Below are 13,208 nucleotides of genomic sequence, written 5' to 3' on the forward strand. Positions count from 1 at the left end.
GCTGTAGCTCACGAAAGCTTATGCTCAAATAAATGTGTTAGTCTCTAAGGTGCCACAAGTATTCCTTTTCTTTTTGCAAATACAGACTAACAGGGCTGTGACTCTGAAACCTATTTTCTTTTAAGTGTCTGTCTCTCTTTCAATAGGTACACACCACAGCAATTGTATATAGACGCATAGACTAAGGCCACAAGGGACCATCATGATCATCGAGTCTGATCTCCTGCACATTAGATGCCACAGAATCTCACCCACCCAATCCTGAATTAGACTCATGACCTCTGGCTGAGATTCTGAAATCCTCATGGAGCTTGAGGGCCATGGTCACTAATGCATCTTTCCTTTTGTAGGGCCCTGCTCTGCCTATATCATAACATTGTTTTAAAGAGCAATCATATATCCCTCTAGGCTCATACTAGCTCATCTGCAACAAGAGCCAGCTTGATCTAGCTGAGTGAGCACAAAGGGCTGGCAGCCAGAAATCTTGTTTTAATTCCAGCTTTGCCACTGAGTTGCTCTGTAACCTGGTAAATCGCTGTCTCCTTTTCCCAATCTCCAACATCAGGATCTCGTAACTAATTGTCACACCCCCTATAAGATTTGTAGAAGACTACATATATGTAGTAAGTACTATTATAATAAATTACGGGAACATAGTCAAGAAGATTTTGACATTAACAAGTCCCCACTATCTATTATATTGTACAAAAGAGCGAGTAAAGTTTTTGTTTAAACCTGGCAGCATTTAGTAGATGATTCTTCAGTGACTGACATACATGATGACTCAAGAGTTAACTAAATGAAGAATGGCTTAATTGATTAACAAATGTCTTTTCTATCCTTACCCAACTGCTGCTTGATTTTAACCCATTCTAGCCCATGAAAGTTTCTTTGAATAATTGATAATTTTACACAAGTTCTGGAACTAGACTCACTAAAGGTCACTAGTATTTTGTATCTCTGCACTTAATCCTTTTGGAAATACCTAGGGAGCTGGCAGTTTAAGCTAGCAGGTTTGGAAAAAGCGAGTTGGAAAATCTCTTCTCATAGATCATGGGGGGAGCAGAGTCAGGGAGGGAACAAAAATTAGCTGGAATGGTCTTGAGCAAGCAAGAGGTGGTGCTGACTGAAAAGCTAAAATGTTTACTGGGGTGAGCTTTGTATTTGCCACCCCTCTTAATCTAACCAACTGAATAATTAATAGGGAGGTTCTGTCAGCTTCACAAGTTATATAGTAGGTTTGCTCAGCTGTGCCTCTCAAAGATTTTGATCCTTTAGTGTAGCGAGTATTGGAGTAGATGGGTAAGTAGTTTAAAGCAGTAAGATGGTGTAAAATAAAAAACAAATAAAAAAGTTGCTATCCTTTATTTAAAAATACCAGTAATACTGACAGATTTCAAAAGCAATTCACACTCATATAAGTGTTTCATGTATTCTCTGAAACGTACTGTATATTGAACATCATCATTTTAATGTTTTGATTTACTAAAAAAAGAGAGGTTTTTCAGCTTAATGATTTTGCAGCTGCTTAAGTAACTAAGACCAGCACTGGGCTTGTGAAACTCTGGATTGCCGAACAGTCCATGTAACATTCCCACACCCTAGCTAGCTCCTAGAAACAAAAAAAATACAGGACAACAAAAGAATGGGCATCAGTGACAGAAAGTGTTCATCCTTGGAAAGCAGATTAAGGGGCAATTCATGTAGTTCTACACTTATCTAAATAGCTTTCAGGACTGAATTTCCCCATCCCCTCCCTCCTGGAAGACCATCACGCTTTGGATTTCACCAAAGAATTCTGAACACATTGTCCTACAACATGTTTTTCTTTAAGGCGATACTACAGTAAGAGAAATCTGTTACCTTCAAAGGAAGATTAAAGTTCTGATTTTTAAAAAGATGCTAAACAAGGAGACCTGTTTTCTTTAAAACCACACACAATGTAGGCTCAGAATGTAGCAGTGCTCACTTTCGCTTATAGCTTAACTGGAACAGCCAGTCTCAGTTCATTCCACCAGCACAAATAGCAGCATCCAGGTTTTCTAAAATTATTCTTGTATCAAAAGCAGGAGTCATCAAGGTGCACTTTTTTTTTTTTTGGTGCAAGTTCTTCTTATGCTCCAGCTCCCATTGTATTTAACTTAATACAAGATTTACGTATTTACCATCTGCTGTACTGCCACAAGTCCTGGTTTCCTATGCTGTCTAAAGCCCAGTACTGTGAACGGGCAGCACTTCGACACACCTCTATCCTTTCAACTGCCACGCAGTCACGGCTCAGTGGCAACAGTGATATTCCAACAATGAAAGAGCTGAAACTAAAGAAGTTCTGGCAAAAGTCTCTTAGTTTCTAGTGACCATTGGTCCTGGTGCTCAGTAGGTTCACTCTATAGGCTGTATCTGCTGAACATTCCATCGTCTTTAGTCGGCCAAAGGTATCAGGTCATATAATGAGTTATAGCTCTCAGAGCATAAAGTAGTTCAGCTTGCATCCGAGCTTCTATAAGAAGCAAATTAACATGAACCTTAAAAAAAAAGAAAAAAAAAAGTAAAGTTACATATACAGATAGCTCTCTCCCTGCCACAGAGCTTGTAGGAGGGGAGGGGTTTCCAGCAAATGCTACAGGTGCAGGACAACTTTTCAACATTTTCAAAGGATCTTAGGGAAGCTCAGGGAAGCAGGAGGTCTGATGCTATCAGACATCACTCTCTTTTGATAAGGGCAGGGCCAGGTTAAAGGTATGTCTACACTACAAGTAGTGCAGCAGCACAGCTGCAACAACTCCACTGTAGTGTAGACACTAGAGCAACAGAAGGGTTTTTTCCCATCACTGCAGCAAATCCATTTCTCCAAGAGGGGACATCTAGGTTGACAGGATAGTTCTTCTATCAACTTAGCTGTGTCTATGGTTGGGGTTAGGTTGATTTAACTACATCACCCAGGGCATGAAATTATTCACAGTACTGAGCAAGGTAGGTAGCTAGACCCAAGTGTTAGGTGTAGACCAGGCCTAAGGCACAGGCACTATAGGCCTAGGGCCCCAGATCACAGAGTTACATTAATACAACAAAATGTAAGCAGTTTCTTGGCTCCATAGTTGTAAACAAAAGCTTGGAGACATCAACTGCGTGTAACTGATGTCTGTGAGAGCCTGCAGACAGCCTGAAATAGTGTTGACACCATAAACATCAATGGGTGCTATCCCCAAGATCTGCTGCTTAGGGGAAACACCTCCCAACACCATCATAAGAGAGAACTTTGTGGCTGGAGAAGGCCACAGGGAAACTGACTCACATAGCAGCTGGGGTTTATCTGCTGTAGGGATAAGTACTTTTGGGAGGTGGGCTGCTGCTCCCAGGGCAAAAGAGCGTCCCATAAAACTGCCTTCTGGGGCATGGACCATGATAAGAGATAGGCCACGGGGGGCCCCTTGTCATGATGTACAATGGCCTTGATTTTCTCAGTTGGCCCTAGAGAAAAGTCTTTGTGAACTAAATTGTGTGTATCGATAAGTAGTTTAGCAACTTATCTATTTCCCTCTACATAACAAGAAAGCTTGCATACTGACCAGCAAATAACTTGGTTTGTCTGTTAGCTAGCATATTTAGTAGACAAGGAAAAATTATGCTTATAAGAAAGTGTATTCGACAAATTCAGTATATTTATCCAACAGAAGTGAGATCTAAATAATTTCATAACTGAAACACAATTCTCTGATTATCATAGCATTTAACACTATTATTGTAGCACACTATGGCTACTAGCATACTACCAAATCTACTGAGCTCCTCAAAATACATGCAGATAGTACCTTCTCAGAATGTTTGAACTGCCTCCAGAAGCTATCATACATTCTTTTTGTGGTTTTTTCAGGAGTGCAAACCACAGTTTTGATGTAAACTTTAAAGCTGCGGTCCAACAACTGATTAATTTCACCATAGTCATAATCATCGTATCTGTTCAGAAGTGAAAGGAAAATACTTTCATTTTCCTATCCCACAATCCTAGTGTTTCACTTACAAATTATGTTTCAAACTACTGTACACAATTAGTTATGCCAGCTGTGAACAGAGACTTACTTTCTGGAAATATGCACCTCTATCTCACTTAAGTAGAGTCTTGTTCCTGCATTGCTATCGTGGCAACGAAATTTATCACTGATAGCATAATAAATGGCTTTCCTTCCATGAGATACTACCAAATCTAATTGTTTTATATAAGGAAGATGACAGGACCAACCTTATTCCAAACATACAGTGGATATAATTCCAAATTGCACGTCTAAGCATGGAAGTATCCACATCTTTGTGCATGGCCATTGTATTGTACGTCAGATCATAAGCAATATGAAACTTCTCATCAATCAGCTGCCCCACATCTGGGTAAAGACGATTAACCAAGGAATAGCCATGGTCCTCCCAAGAATAGTCCTTAAAATAAAGAAAGCAAAACTGACTACACACTGAAGAGCTAGCTCTTCAATTTCTTTTATCAAGTATAATCACTATAAATTTATTGCTCTTGAGATAAGAGTGCTTATTTGTAAATTAAAATAAAAAATAAATCCTCTTTTGTCCTCCAGGCAATAGTTTGCATCACAACATGTCACTAGTTCTAAGTGATCGGTACAATTTAACACACTGATTGTATGCATTTTCTGATGCTGCTTACTGATCACTTTTCTGTTACCTGAACACGGAACGTAGGCACATGCATTCCATGTCTGGAGAAGTCTTTGTACCCATAGCTTGTATCCTCAAAGTGTCGAGACACATCTCTTGTTGGCGCTGATTCCTCATCCTCTGTTAAAGTAAACAGTAGGAGTTTCACAAGTTAGTCTCGGCATATTCCAGCAAGAAAACAAAAATGGAAAAGCACCTGTGAAGCTATTGTGGATTCTCTCTCTCGACAGTACAATAAGTCAAGGTAACACATCCCACTTGTCTCTCCCCTCCAGAAACAATCCTAATACAGGGAACTCTTGCAAAACTAGGTTACCTAGTAGTAACTGGAGAAGGTAGTAATTTATGATAGAACCTATGAAAGATATGGCAATTTCCTGCAATATCCTTGGGAGACCTTACTAAATTAAGTTTAGGTATCTTTGGGGTCCATTGTATTAAATGAATGATTTATGTATTACTGTGGGCCAAGACTATATGTAACCCCTAAAGGGGGTGATATGTGAGACCTGGAGGTTCAAACAATGTGCCAGACAAGAATGGACTTTAAGAATAAAAACCATTACATGATTTTCCTGAGGAATATCTAAGAGGTAAATGCATATTCCCCAACTCTCGTTATGAAAAAAAACTAGCCTTTTGAAGCTATGGCCTAAGAAGAAGGTCTTTGTCTTCTGATTACCTGTTACTGAAGGCCAACATCAAAGGCCCAAGCTGTATAAGGAACCGCTGTTCTGCCCAGTCTGGGTTCTAGTTCTAAATCTGAATCAGTTATGAACTTGTAACCACAGGGAAACCCAGTTGTGGGTTTGAAGGACTGACACCTACCACAGCCCGAGGTTAAACTGTAGTGATCTCTGCTAAGCTTTTTAGTAGGCTTGCAGGTTCTTTTATTGTTTTAATGATTTTTCCTGTAATGCTTTCATCTTAAGAATAAATGTGCTTACTTAGAAAAAGCTATGTGGTTCCCAGCCTTCAGAGATAAAGCAAAGCACAGACACTGGCCTGTTTAAGCAATCTGGCTTACTGAGGATATCACAGTGCAGGCAGGGAATGGTGCAGCTTGGAAAAACCTTGGTCAGGAGGGAGAGAGACATGGGTGTCCGTTCAAGAGAGGTGATGGCTGAGGAACCAGGTGCCTAAAGTCGGTACACTCAAGTGATCACAGAGAGGGAACACAGGTGTAGTTGCCTGAATGGTGATAGCACCCAGAGTATCAGACCTTTATAGACATTCAAGAAACTAATCCAAAGAAATTGGCTCCACAGTTTATTCATTCTTTATCCTCTGCTTATCAGGGTTCTCCTCTGGGTAAGCAATTAGGAACTTCGGCTGCTGTGGGATAAGCATGGTTTCACTTACAGACAATCTCTGCACTTTTTAAGGTACACACAACCTCTTTAGACTAATTATAAAAAGTTCTGGATATGTACAGCCTAATACAGTTGCAAGAGTATGGATCTCTAGGGGCAATTCCTTGAACGAAAAATCCAGCTTCTTTCATATATATGCAAAAACCACAAGTATCAAACATCCTGCATCTACTTTTTTTTCAGAATTTCTAGAAACAGAGCTCTAGATCTTACAAACCGCATTTTAATTTGGAGAGAATTTCTGTGGAAGAACCCAGAATGACATTAGGCTTGTAGCAGACCTTTAGTACAATCTCGTATTTCCCTGAAAAACCACACACCCCACATTCAACTTGTGCACATCAGTGCTTAATATTTGCTACTGTAACTGAGGTAATTAGGTTTTACATTATACTGTAGGAGCCTAATTGAGTAGCATTTTCTTATCTGTTGGAGGCAAAATTAAAGTTCCCTGTGAAGATATGGAGGCTGTTAGTGGGCATTATGGTATGTTTAAGAGATGCCACACAACTCGGCACCTCCTTGCTTTTAAGAGTTTGTTTAAAAAAAAAAAAAAAAAATCACACTTCTCTAACCATAATCCTTTTTAAATTAAGTTTTTGTTTGTGCAAAACACAACAAAAATACCACTTTTTTAGTAACTGGTGGACGTTAAAAGTATGTTGATTTCTCCAACACATTTAGTTAAGTCTAAATAATCACCATGTATGTATTTTTACCTGAACAACACACAAACATGCTTTCTCTCTTCTCTCTCTCAAAACGTGTGGCCATCTCCTCTTGGCTGGCTTCCTCTTCATCTCTGCACTCTTGTAGCTTCTTCATTTTCTCCATAAGTGCTTCAACTTCACAGAAAGATTCTGTAGTCTTAAAATTAACACACACACGAACACACTTTATTGCTCTATATACTAGAACGTGACAGTTGTGATACAAACTGTCAAGCCAAAAAGTTTAAAGTTAAAGCTAAAGTTCATACTCCAGCCTTGATTTGCATCTTTTTTTAAATATTTTCTAGGAAGACCAGAACTTCTCTTATGTAAAGATATACTGATCTAACCGGTCCAGTGTGATTTTATTAAAGATTTAGACTCCCACTTTGTAAATAAAATTATAAGTCAAAATAAGTGCATTACGACTCTGGGTATTGTTCAAATCATAAACACATTTTATTGGCTCAATATCCATTAAAAATGAACTCTAAAACAAAAATCCCCCAGGCCACTGCAAAGAAAATCCTCATCTTCAATTTTCCCACCTTTGCCCAATCAGTCCTCCACTTCCTCTCTGCCTCACATAGTATGCTTGTTCTTCCAGGGAAAGCCTGGGTAAATAGCTGTCTTGCATTGCGCCCTTATTGTCCACAAACCCAGACCCTTATCAAGACAGCAGGAGGCCAGTTCCAGAGCCAAGGAGCCCACACGGAAAATGCCCTGTGCCTCCAGATCTCTTCTGTTTATACCAAGGTCTTCAAGAGCTAACCAGCACCCAAACCGGAGATCATGATCTTTGACTTTTAACTGCAAATGACAGCCAGCTGAAAACCAATGCAGATCAGGGAGCACTAATGGGCAAGATGTACTGCCTAACGTAAAGGCATTCAGAAGACTCTGAATGGTCTGTGGGTGTGGAGTCTGGGTCTCATGTAAAAGGAAGAGGTGTTCATCCTCCAGCAAAGCACAGATGAAAAAAGGAACCTTGGTGACTGCTGCTATTTGGACCTTTAGAAGCTGCAGAGTGACCAACTAAACCCCGAGTTTGCCAACTGGAATGACAAATGGAAGACACCCTCAACTGAGGGGATAGAGATACCGGCCACTTCTGATTGCTTCCCCCAGCCTATCATTTCAGTTTGATCTAAGTTTAGCTTAAACCACCTAACCCTCATCCAGGTTCATCCACACTCTGGGTAAATCACTCTATTGTGCCACTAAAGTTGGGTGAAATGGAGATGCAGAACTAGATCTCATCCACCTATGGGATTAATGCAGAAACACCACACTATGAACTTGTTAGAACTGGAGATTGTTATGTGCTCAAACTCCTAGATGGTAACAGATCCTTACTGAAATGCTTCCGGCTGGGCTGACATGAGCTTCATCCACTCCATGGTTGCCATTTGTAATATCACAGATGCAATAGTTACTGACAGAGGGAAGCTTGAAGGTGTGGCCACCCTCACAATGAATTTCTGGGCTGATTCCACAGCCAAATGTGAAAGAAGCAAGTGAATGGTAGTGTGTAAGTAGAACAACTGCATGGATCAGCTCTGCCAGGGACCAGCCATGCTCTTCTGTCTTCAGAAGTTGCTTTAAAAGAAACACAACACAAGATTTAAAAAAAACACAAAAAAACCCACTGTACTGGTGGCTCAGAAACTTCATCAACCTAATCAGCCTAGTCCCACAAACTTTTTAATGCACTTGTCAATAACTGGTTCTCTGGAAAGAAGCCATTCTTCTAGAATTCAAGCTCTCTCGTTATGTCTTTCCCCAGTAAGCTAGAAGCTGCACAGACAAATGCAGAGCTTACCCTTGAAAAGGACCAAACAGAGAGTGAGGTAAGGGGTCAAACAAACAGGTTAGGAGGCAACTGGCCACATTCTCATTATATTATTAATTTCAAGAGACTAATACCCTCCTCCTCCCCGCAGCCCATAACACTGCCATAATCAATCCTTGTATTGCTGGTTTTATTACTGATAAGCCATTAACAGAAGAATGGCAGGAGCTGTGGTAATGGGGTTGCATGGGTAAGCCAAATAGCAGATGACTTTTTGCCCAAAAATAGCACTTGGATCAGTTGAAGTGGCTTCATTTTGCTTTCAGGTTTCCACTAAAGTCAGGCTGGCTAGTTTTTCAATTTAGCACCATTAGTAAAACAAGGCTTCTACTCAAACCTTCAAGTTTAGCAGGCACAAGCAAAAATTGGATGGTTTTAGCCCATCTCTGCAATCTTGGAAAGCCCCAGACAGTTCATGGCAAATAAGCTGCCTAAAGAAAGTCTGGGGGTGAAACATGGCTCAAGACTCCATCTTCCCCAGTGGCTCCAAGTGGGAGGAATTATCTGTGGCTGACAGGATGCTTTAACCCCAGCTTCCCCTACAGACAGGAACAAATGGGAGGTTCTTAGCCTTTGCAAAGAGTATGCTTCTTCCCCTCCCGCAAGGCCAGCCTCTGCTTCCCTCCCCAGCAGATGTTTCTCAGAGAAAGTAACACTCTTCCTCCTTTCTCTGGAGAGAGGAAAGCAACAGCAGGGAGGCAAAGAGTGGCTTTACAAAGGAGGGCATTATACTTCAGGTTATTGCTTCTATTGTTTTTATATATAAAATTTGCTTTTAAAAGTTGCTTAAGTGTGAGAGTGTTGAGGAATATGTACATTTTACATGCATATACAGTAGACTGGAGTCTCTAGGTTCAAAATACAGTTTTCAATAATTCTGTTAAAAATGTGCTGATCTTCACCTATTCTAATGCCCTAGCATCATCTTGAAAATCCTGAGTTCAAGAGAAATGTATAATAATCTTGTTTTAAGAAGGTACGTATCTGAACATGCACCCTCTACTTTTAAGTCTCAAGCTGGATCATTCAGAGCCTCAGCCATTTTAAACATGGGTTCCACACAGCCCCAAGTAGAGCCTACAAAATCGGGTGCTATGTGCCAGTGACATACCATCACATTTTAAGTAACACATGTCCATCCTACTGAGGGTTATAGATCAGGGCTACCAGTCACACTGTGAAACACTAACATGCAATTCTTCCAAAGTACCAGTAGAATTGCTTTCTAAATAAGAACTCTTATTACTCAGTGAGATGAGACCGTGATAGATCATTTCCATAATGATTACAGTATTTCAGCGACAAAGTGTAAATAAAACCACTAGAAAAAAAAATGAGCTCCCTCCTCAGCCCCAAGAAATTTAGACTGCATTTAGTCTAGTAAGGACGTGTAGGGTGTTGCATAAGAGAAGACTAACCTCAATATGCTCTTTGGTGATAAGCCAGGGCCGATGAGCCAATATTTTATTCAATTCTCCTAAATTTTGCAGCTTGTGAGGTGCATTCTCTAGGCCATTCAGCCATTTGGGGTCTCCTCCAACATGAAGGAAGTCATTAACATGGAGGTTAACTAGATAGGAGCACTGATGTCTTGCTGCAGCCTAGAAGGAAAAAAGAATCTTTTTAATGCAGAAGAATCTCTGCAAATCCGCTCATAGCAATGACGCAAATCGTTATTACAATGTAAGATTTTGCAGTGGTCAAAATCTGTGATTAAAACAACTTATGATTAACACAGTAGCTTGTTTCAATTATTCCTCTTAAGAATATATAACTGAACATTTTTCATTCACATTCACCATAACAGTGTTTTGATTTTACATCTTTAAAGTCTAATCTAAAATTGGTTTGTGGGAAGCTGATTCTAAAGTTCTGCCTGTAAAAGCCAGAAAAACTGGCACTTTTCCAGTAAGGAATGTGATTACACGTGGTTTACTCAAAGAATAATAATTTCCATTGCTAGTTTAGATAAGGCTCAGAGTTTCAAGATAACTTAAATGGACACAGAGTGCTTCGTTGGCACAATGAAGACTACAATCTACACCTGTTACAGTTAATTATGACAATTTTGGGATCTAACAGGAAATTTGGTTGGAATCTGAAGATTCTGAAATATTGACTGAATGGTAAAGTTATTTATATTGAGGTGTGCTGGACAAGACACAGATTGTTAAAAACCTGGCTTAAAAAACAGATTTGAGGAACATAGGAATCTGATGGCAAAATAATCTTCCTATTTATAGGACAGTAAGATTATCTTTTTTCCTCCTCCCATTATTTTTGAAAGCATGAGCATTTATACCATAAGCACTGATCTCATAAAACTGTATTTAGGAAAAAAAACCAAAGATAGTGTTCTATAAAACACAAAATACTTCAGGTAATTACTCTGGCATTTCCCTTAACATACGTTGGAAGGCCCTCCCTCAGCTGAAAACACAAAAATGTAGTTAACATCTGTTGTAAAAAGGATTAAAGGAAGTAGCCAAAATGGCTATTTCTGCTTGCTGCTCTGCACTCCAACATACCATTATCCCTATGTAGTGTCGGTAATGAAGAGGCAATGGACCATCCATCTGCAGTAGATAGTGCTGAGTTTTCAGAAAGCTTCCTAGATACTGTGGGTGGAACACCATCACTAAGGTGATGTTGTCCAAACGGCCCAAAGTAGCAAAAGAATCTGCAAACAATGTATGCATCTGGGCATCTTCATTTCCCACTTGAAGAATCTGTTTGAATTAAAAAGAGGGCTTTAGAAACGGTTTTCCAAAACATATCGACAAAATTATGATTAAATATTTATATCACATAGTTCTCAGAGGCCCCAATTAGCTTTGGGGGGGTCCATTCTGCTAAATGAGAATCTAATGTTAACTAGGAGTTCTAAAGAAACTTAATAAAGTATGAGGGTATTGCATGTGACATTTTAAGGTGCAGCACTGAAATTCAGATGGCATGTAGGTAATAAGAATACTTGTATCTCTGGCAGGGCCAGTACACACTACTCTCAAGAGCATAGCGTAGCCACTTTGGAAAACAGCAGCAAACACAGCTGAGTGTAGTGAGGGTTAACCACAGTATCTATAAAAGGCGTAAATGCTAGTTAAGTAAAAAAAAATGTAAGTGCTACCTGGGTACCTGGCAATAGTGGGAAACCCAGGATAAAGACTTCAAACTTCCCAGAAAACTGACCATAGTCACATCAATAAATCCTCTTGTTACACGAGTCTCTCCTGCCAATCAATGCAAGCAGCAGCACTGAAAGAGCTTTATCACATGCTCTTTGAGCTGAACAAATGATAAACTTCTGTTCATTTGGAGAAGTGGTAAGAGCTCATAAGAAAAACAACAACAATCACCAGAACTAAGGGATAGAGCAGGGGTGGGCAAACTATGGGCTACAGGCTGGATCAGGCCTGCCAGCTGTTTTAATCCAGCCCTTGAGCTTTTGCTGGGGAGCGGGGTCTGGGGCTTGGCCCCCCTCTGACTCCTACACCTAGGGGCAGCCAGGGGGCTCCGCTCCGCATGCTGCCCCCGCCCCAAGCACCGGCCCTGCAGCTCCCATTGGCTGAGAACTGCAAGGGCGGTGCCTGCAGACGGGACAGCGTGCAGAGCCACCTAGCCGTGCCTCGCGTAGGACCCAGGGAAGGGACATGCCGCTGCTTCTGGGAGCTGCTTGAGGTAAGCGCCACCCAGAGCCTGCACCCATGAGCCCCCCCCTGCACCCCAACCCCAGATCTGATCCCCCTCCCACACTCCAAACCCCTCAATCCCAGCCCAGAGCACCCTCCTGCACCCCAAACCGCTCATCCCAACCCCACCCCAGAGCCCACACCCCAACCCCCTTCCCCAGCCCTGATCCCCCTCCCATCCTCCAAACCCCTCAGTCCGAGCCCGGAGCACCCTCCTACACCCCAAACTCCTCATCCCCAACCCTACCCCAGAGCCCGCACCGCCAGACGGAGCCCTCACCCTGCCCCCTGGAGCCTCCTCCTGCGCCCTGAACTCCTCATTTCTGGCCCCACCCCAGAGCCCGCACCCCCAAGCGGGGCCCTCAGCCACTCCCACACCTCAACCCCAATTTTGTGAGCATTCATAGCCTGCCATACAATTTCTAGTCCCAGATGTGGCCCTCGGCCCAAAAAGTTTGCCCATCCCAGGACAGACACTCCTCTGGACCAGTAAGAGGACCCAGCCCACATTTGAATACTGCAGATGGGACAGGACAAGTAATTATTACGAAAAACAACTCTGCATTTCCTTTGTAAAATATGGTTGTGTAAAATTCCAGAATTCCACATGGCCATTACTGCTTTCTAGTTTAGCAGAACCATTGCCAGTCTCATGATGATTTATTATGATCAACAGTGTGCAAAATATTTTGCTGTTCTAAAACCATGTGGGTCCTAAATGACTTTACCTTAAAAGCATACAGCTCACAGTGTACTTGCAAACAACATACCTCCTTCTCTGGGATGAATCTGCTGGGTCCATGTCCCAGTGGTCTAGGAATTCTAATTCCAAGTTCCTAGAAAAGAAAATTACACCATCTCAGTTTTCAGCTATAAACATTTCAGCTGTGGCTTCAGG

The 13,208-nt window shown here is 41.3% G+C and overlaps 1 protein-coding gene across 4 annotated transcripts in view; it reads right to left on the bottom strand.

Moving 5' to 3' along the window:
* Window positions 1–1,336: 1,336 nt before the first annotated feature.
* SESN1 (sestrin 1) overlaps window positions 1,337–13,208 on the bottom strand; it is a 137,892-nt gene continuing 126,020 nt past the window's right edge. The window contains exons 2-10 of one of the 4 annotated variants that reach the window (XM_074948206.1): window positions 13,081–13,146; window positions 11,147–11,347; window positions 10,037–10,219; window positions 8,123–8,365; window positions 6,776–6,923; window positions 4,691–4,803; window positions 4,241–4,431; window positions 3,813–3,957; window positions 1,351–2,525 (exon numbers count right to left, since the gene is read on the bottom strand). In XM_074948206.1, coding sequence (XP_074804307.1) covers window positions 2,439–2,525; window positions 3,813–3,957; window positions 4,241–4,431; window positions 4,691–4,803; window positions 6,776–6,923; window positions 8,123–8,365; window positions 10,037–10,219; window positions 11,147–11,347; window positions 13,081–13,146 — 1,377 coding nt within the window. In that variant the 3' untranslated portion in view covers window positions 1,351–2,438. Of the gene's footprint in view, window positions 2,526–3,812; window positions 3,958–4,240; window positions 4,432–4,690; window positions 4,804–6,775; window positions 6,924–8,122; window positions 8,366–10,036; window positions 10,220–11,146; window positions 11,348–13,080; window positions 13,147–13,208 lie in introns of all 4 variants that reach the window. The other 3 variants (XM_074948207.1, XM_074948209.1, XM_074948208.1) reach the window with 3 other exon arrangements.

Source organism: Natator depressus, chromosome 3, assembly GCF_965152275.1.
Source record: "Natator depressus isolate rNatDep1 chromosome 3, rNatDep2.hap1, whole genome shotgun sequence".
NCBI classification, from domain to species: domain Eukaryota; kingdom Metazoa; phylum Chordata; order Testudines; family Cheloniidae; genus Natator; species Natator depressus.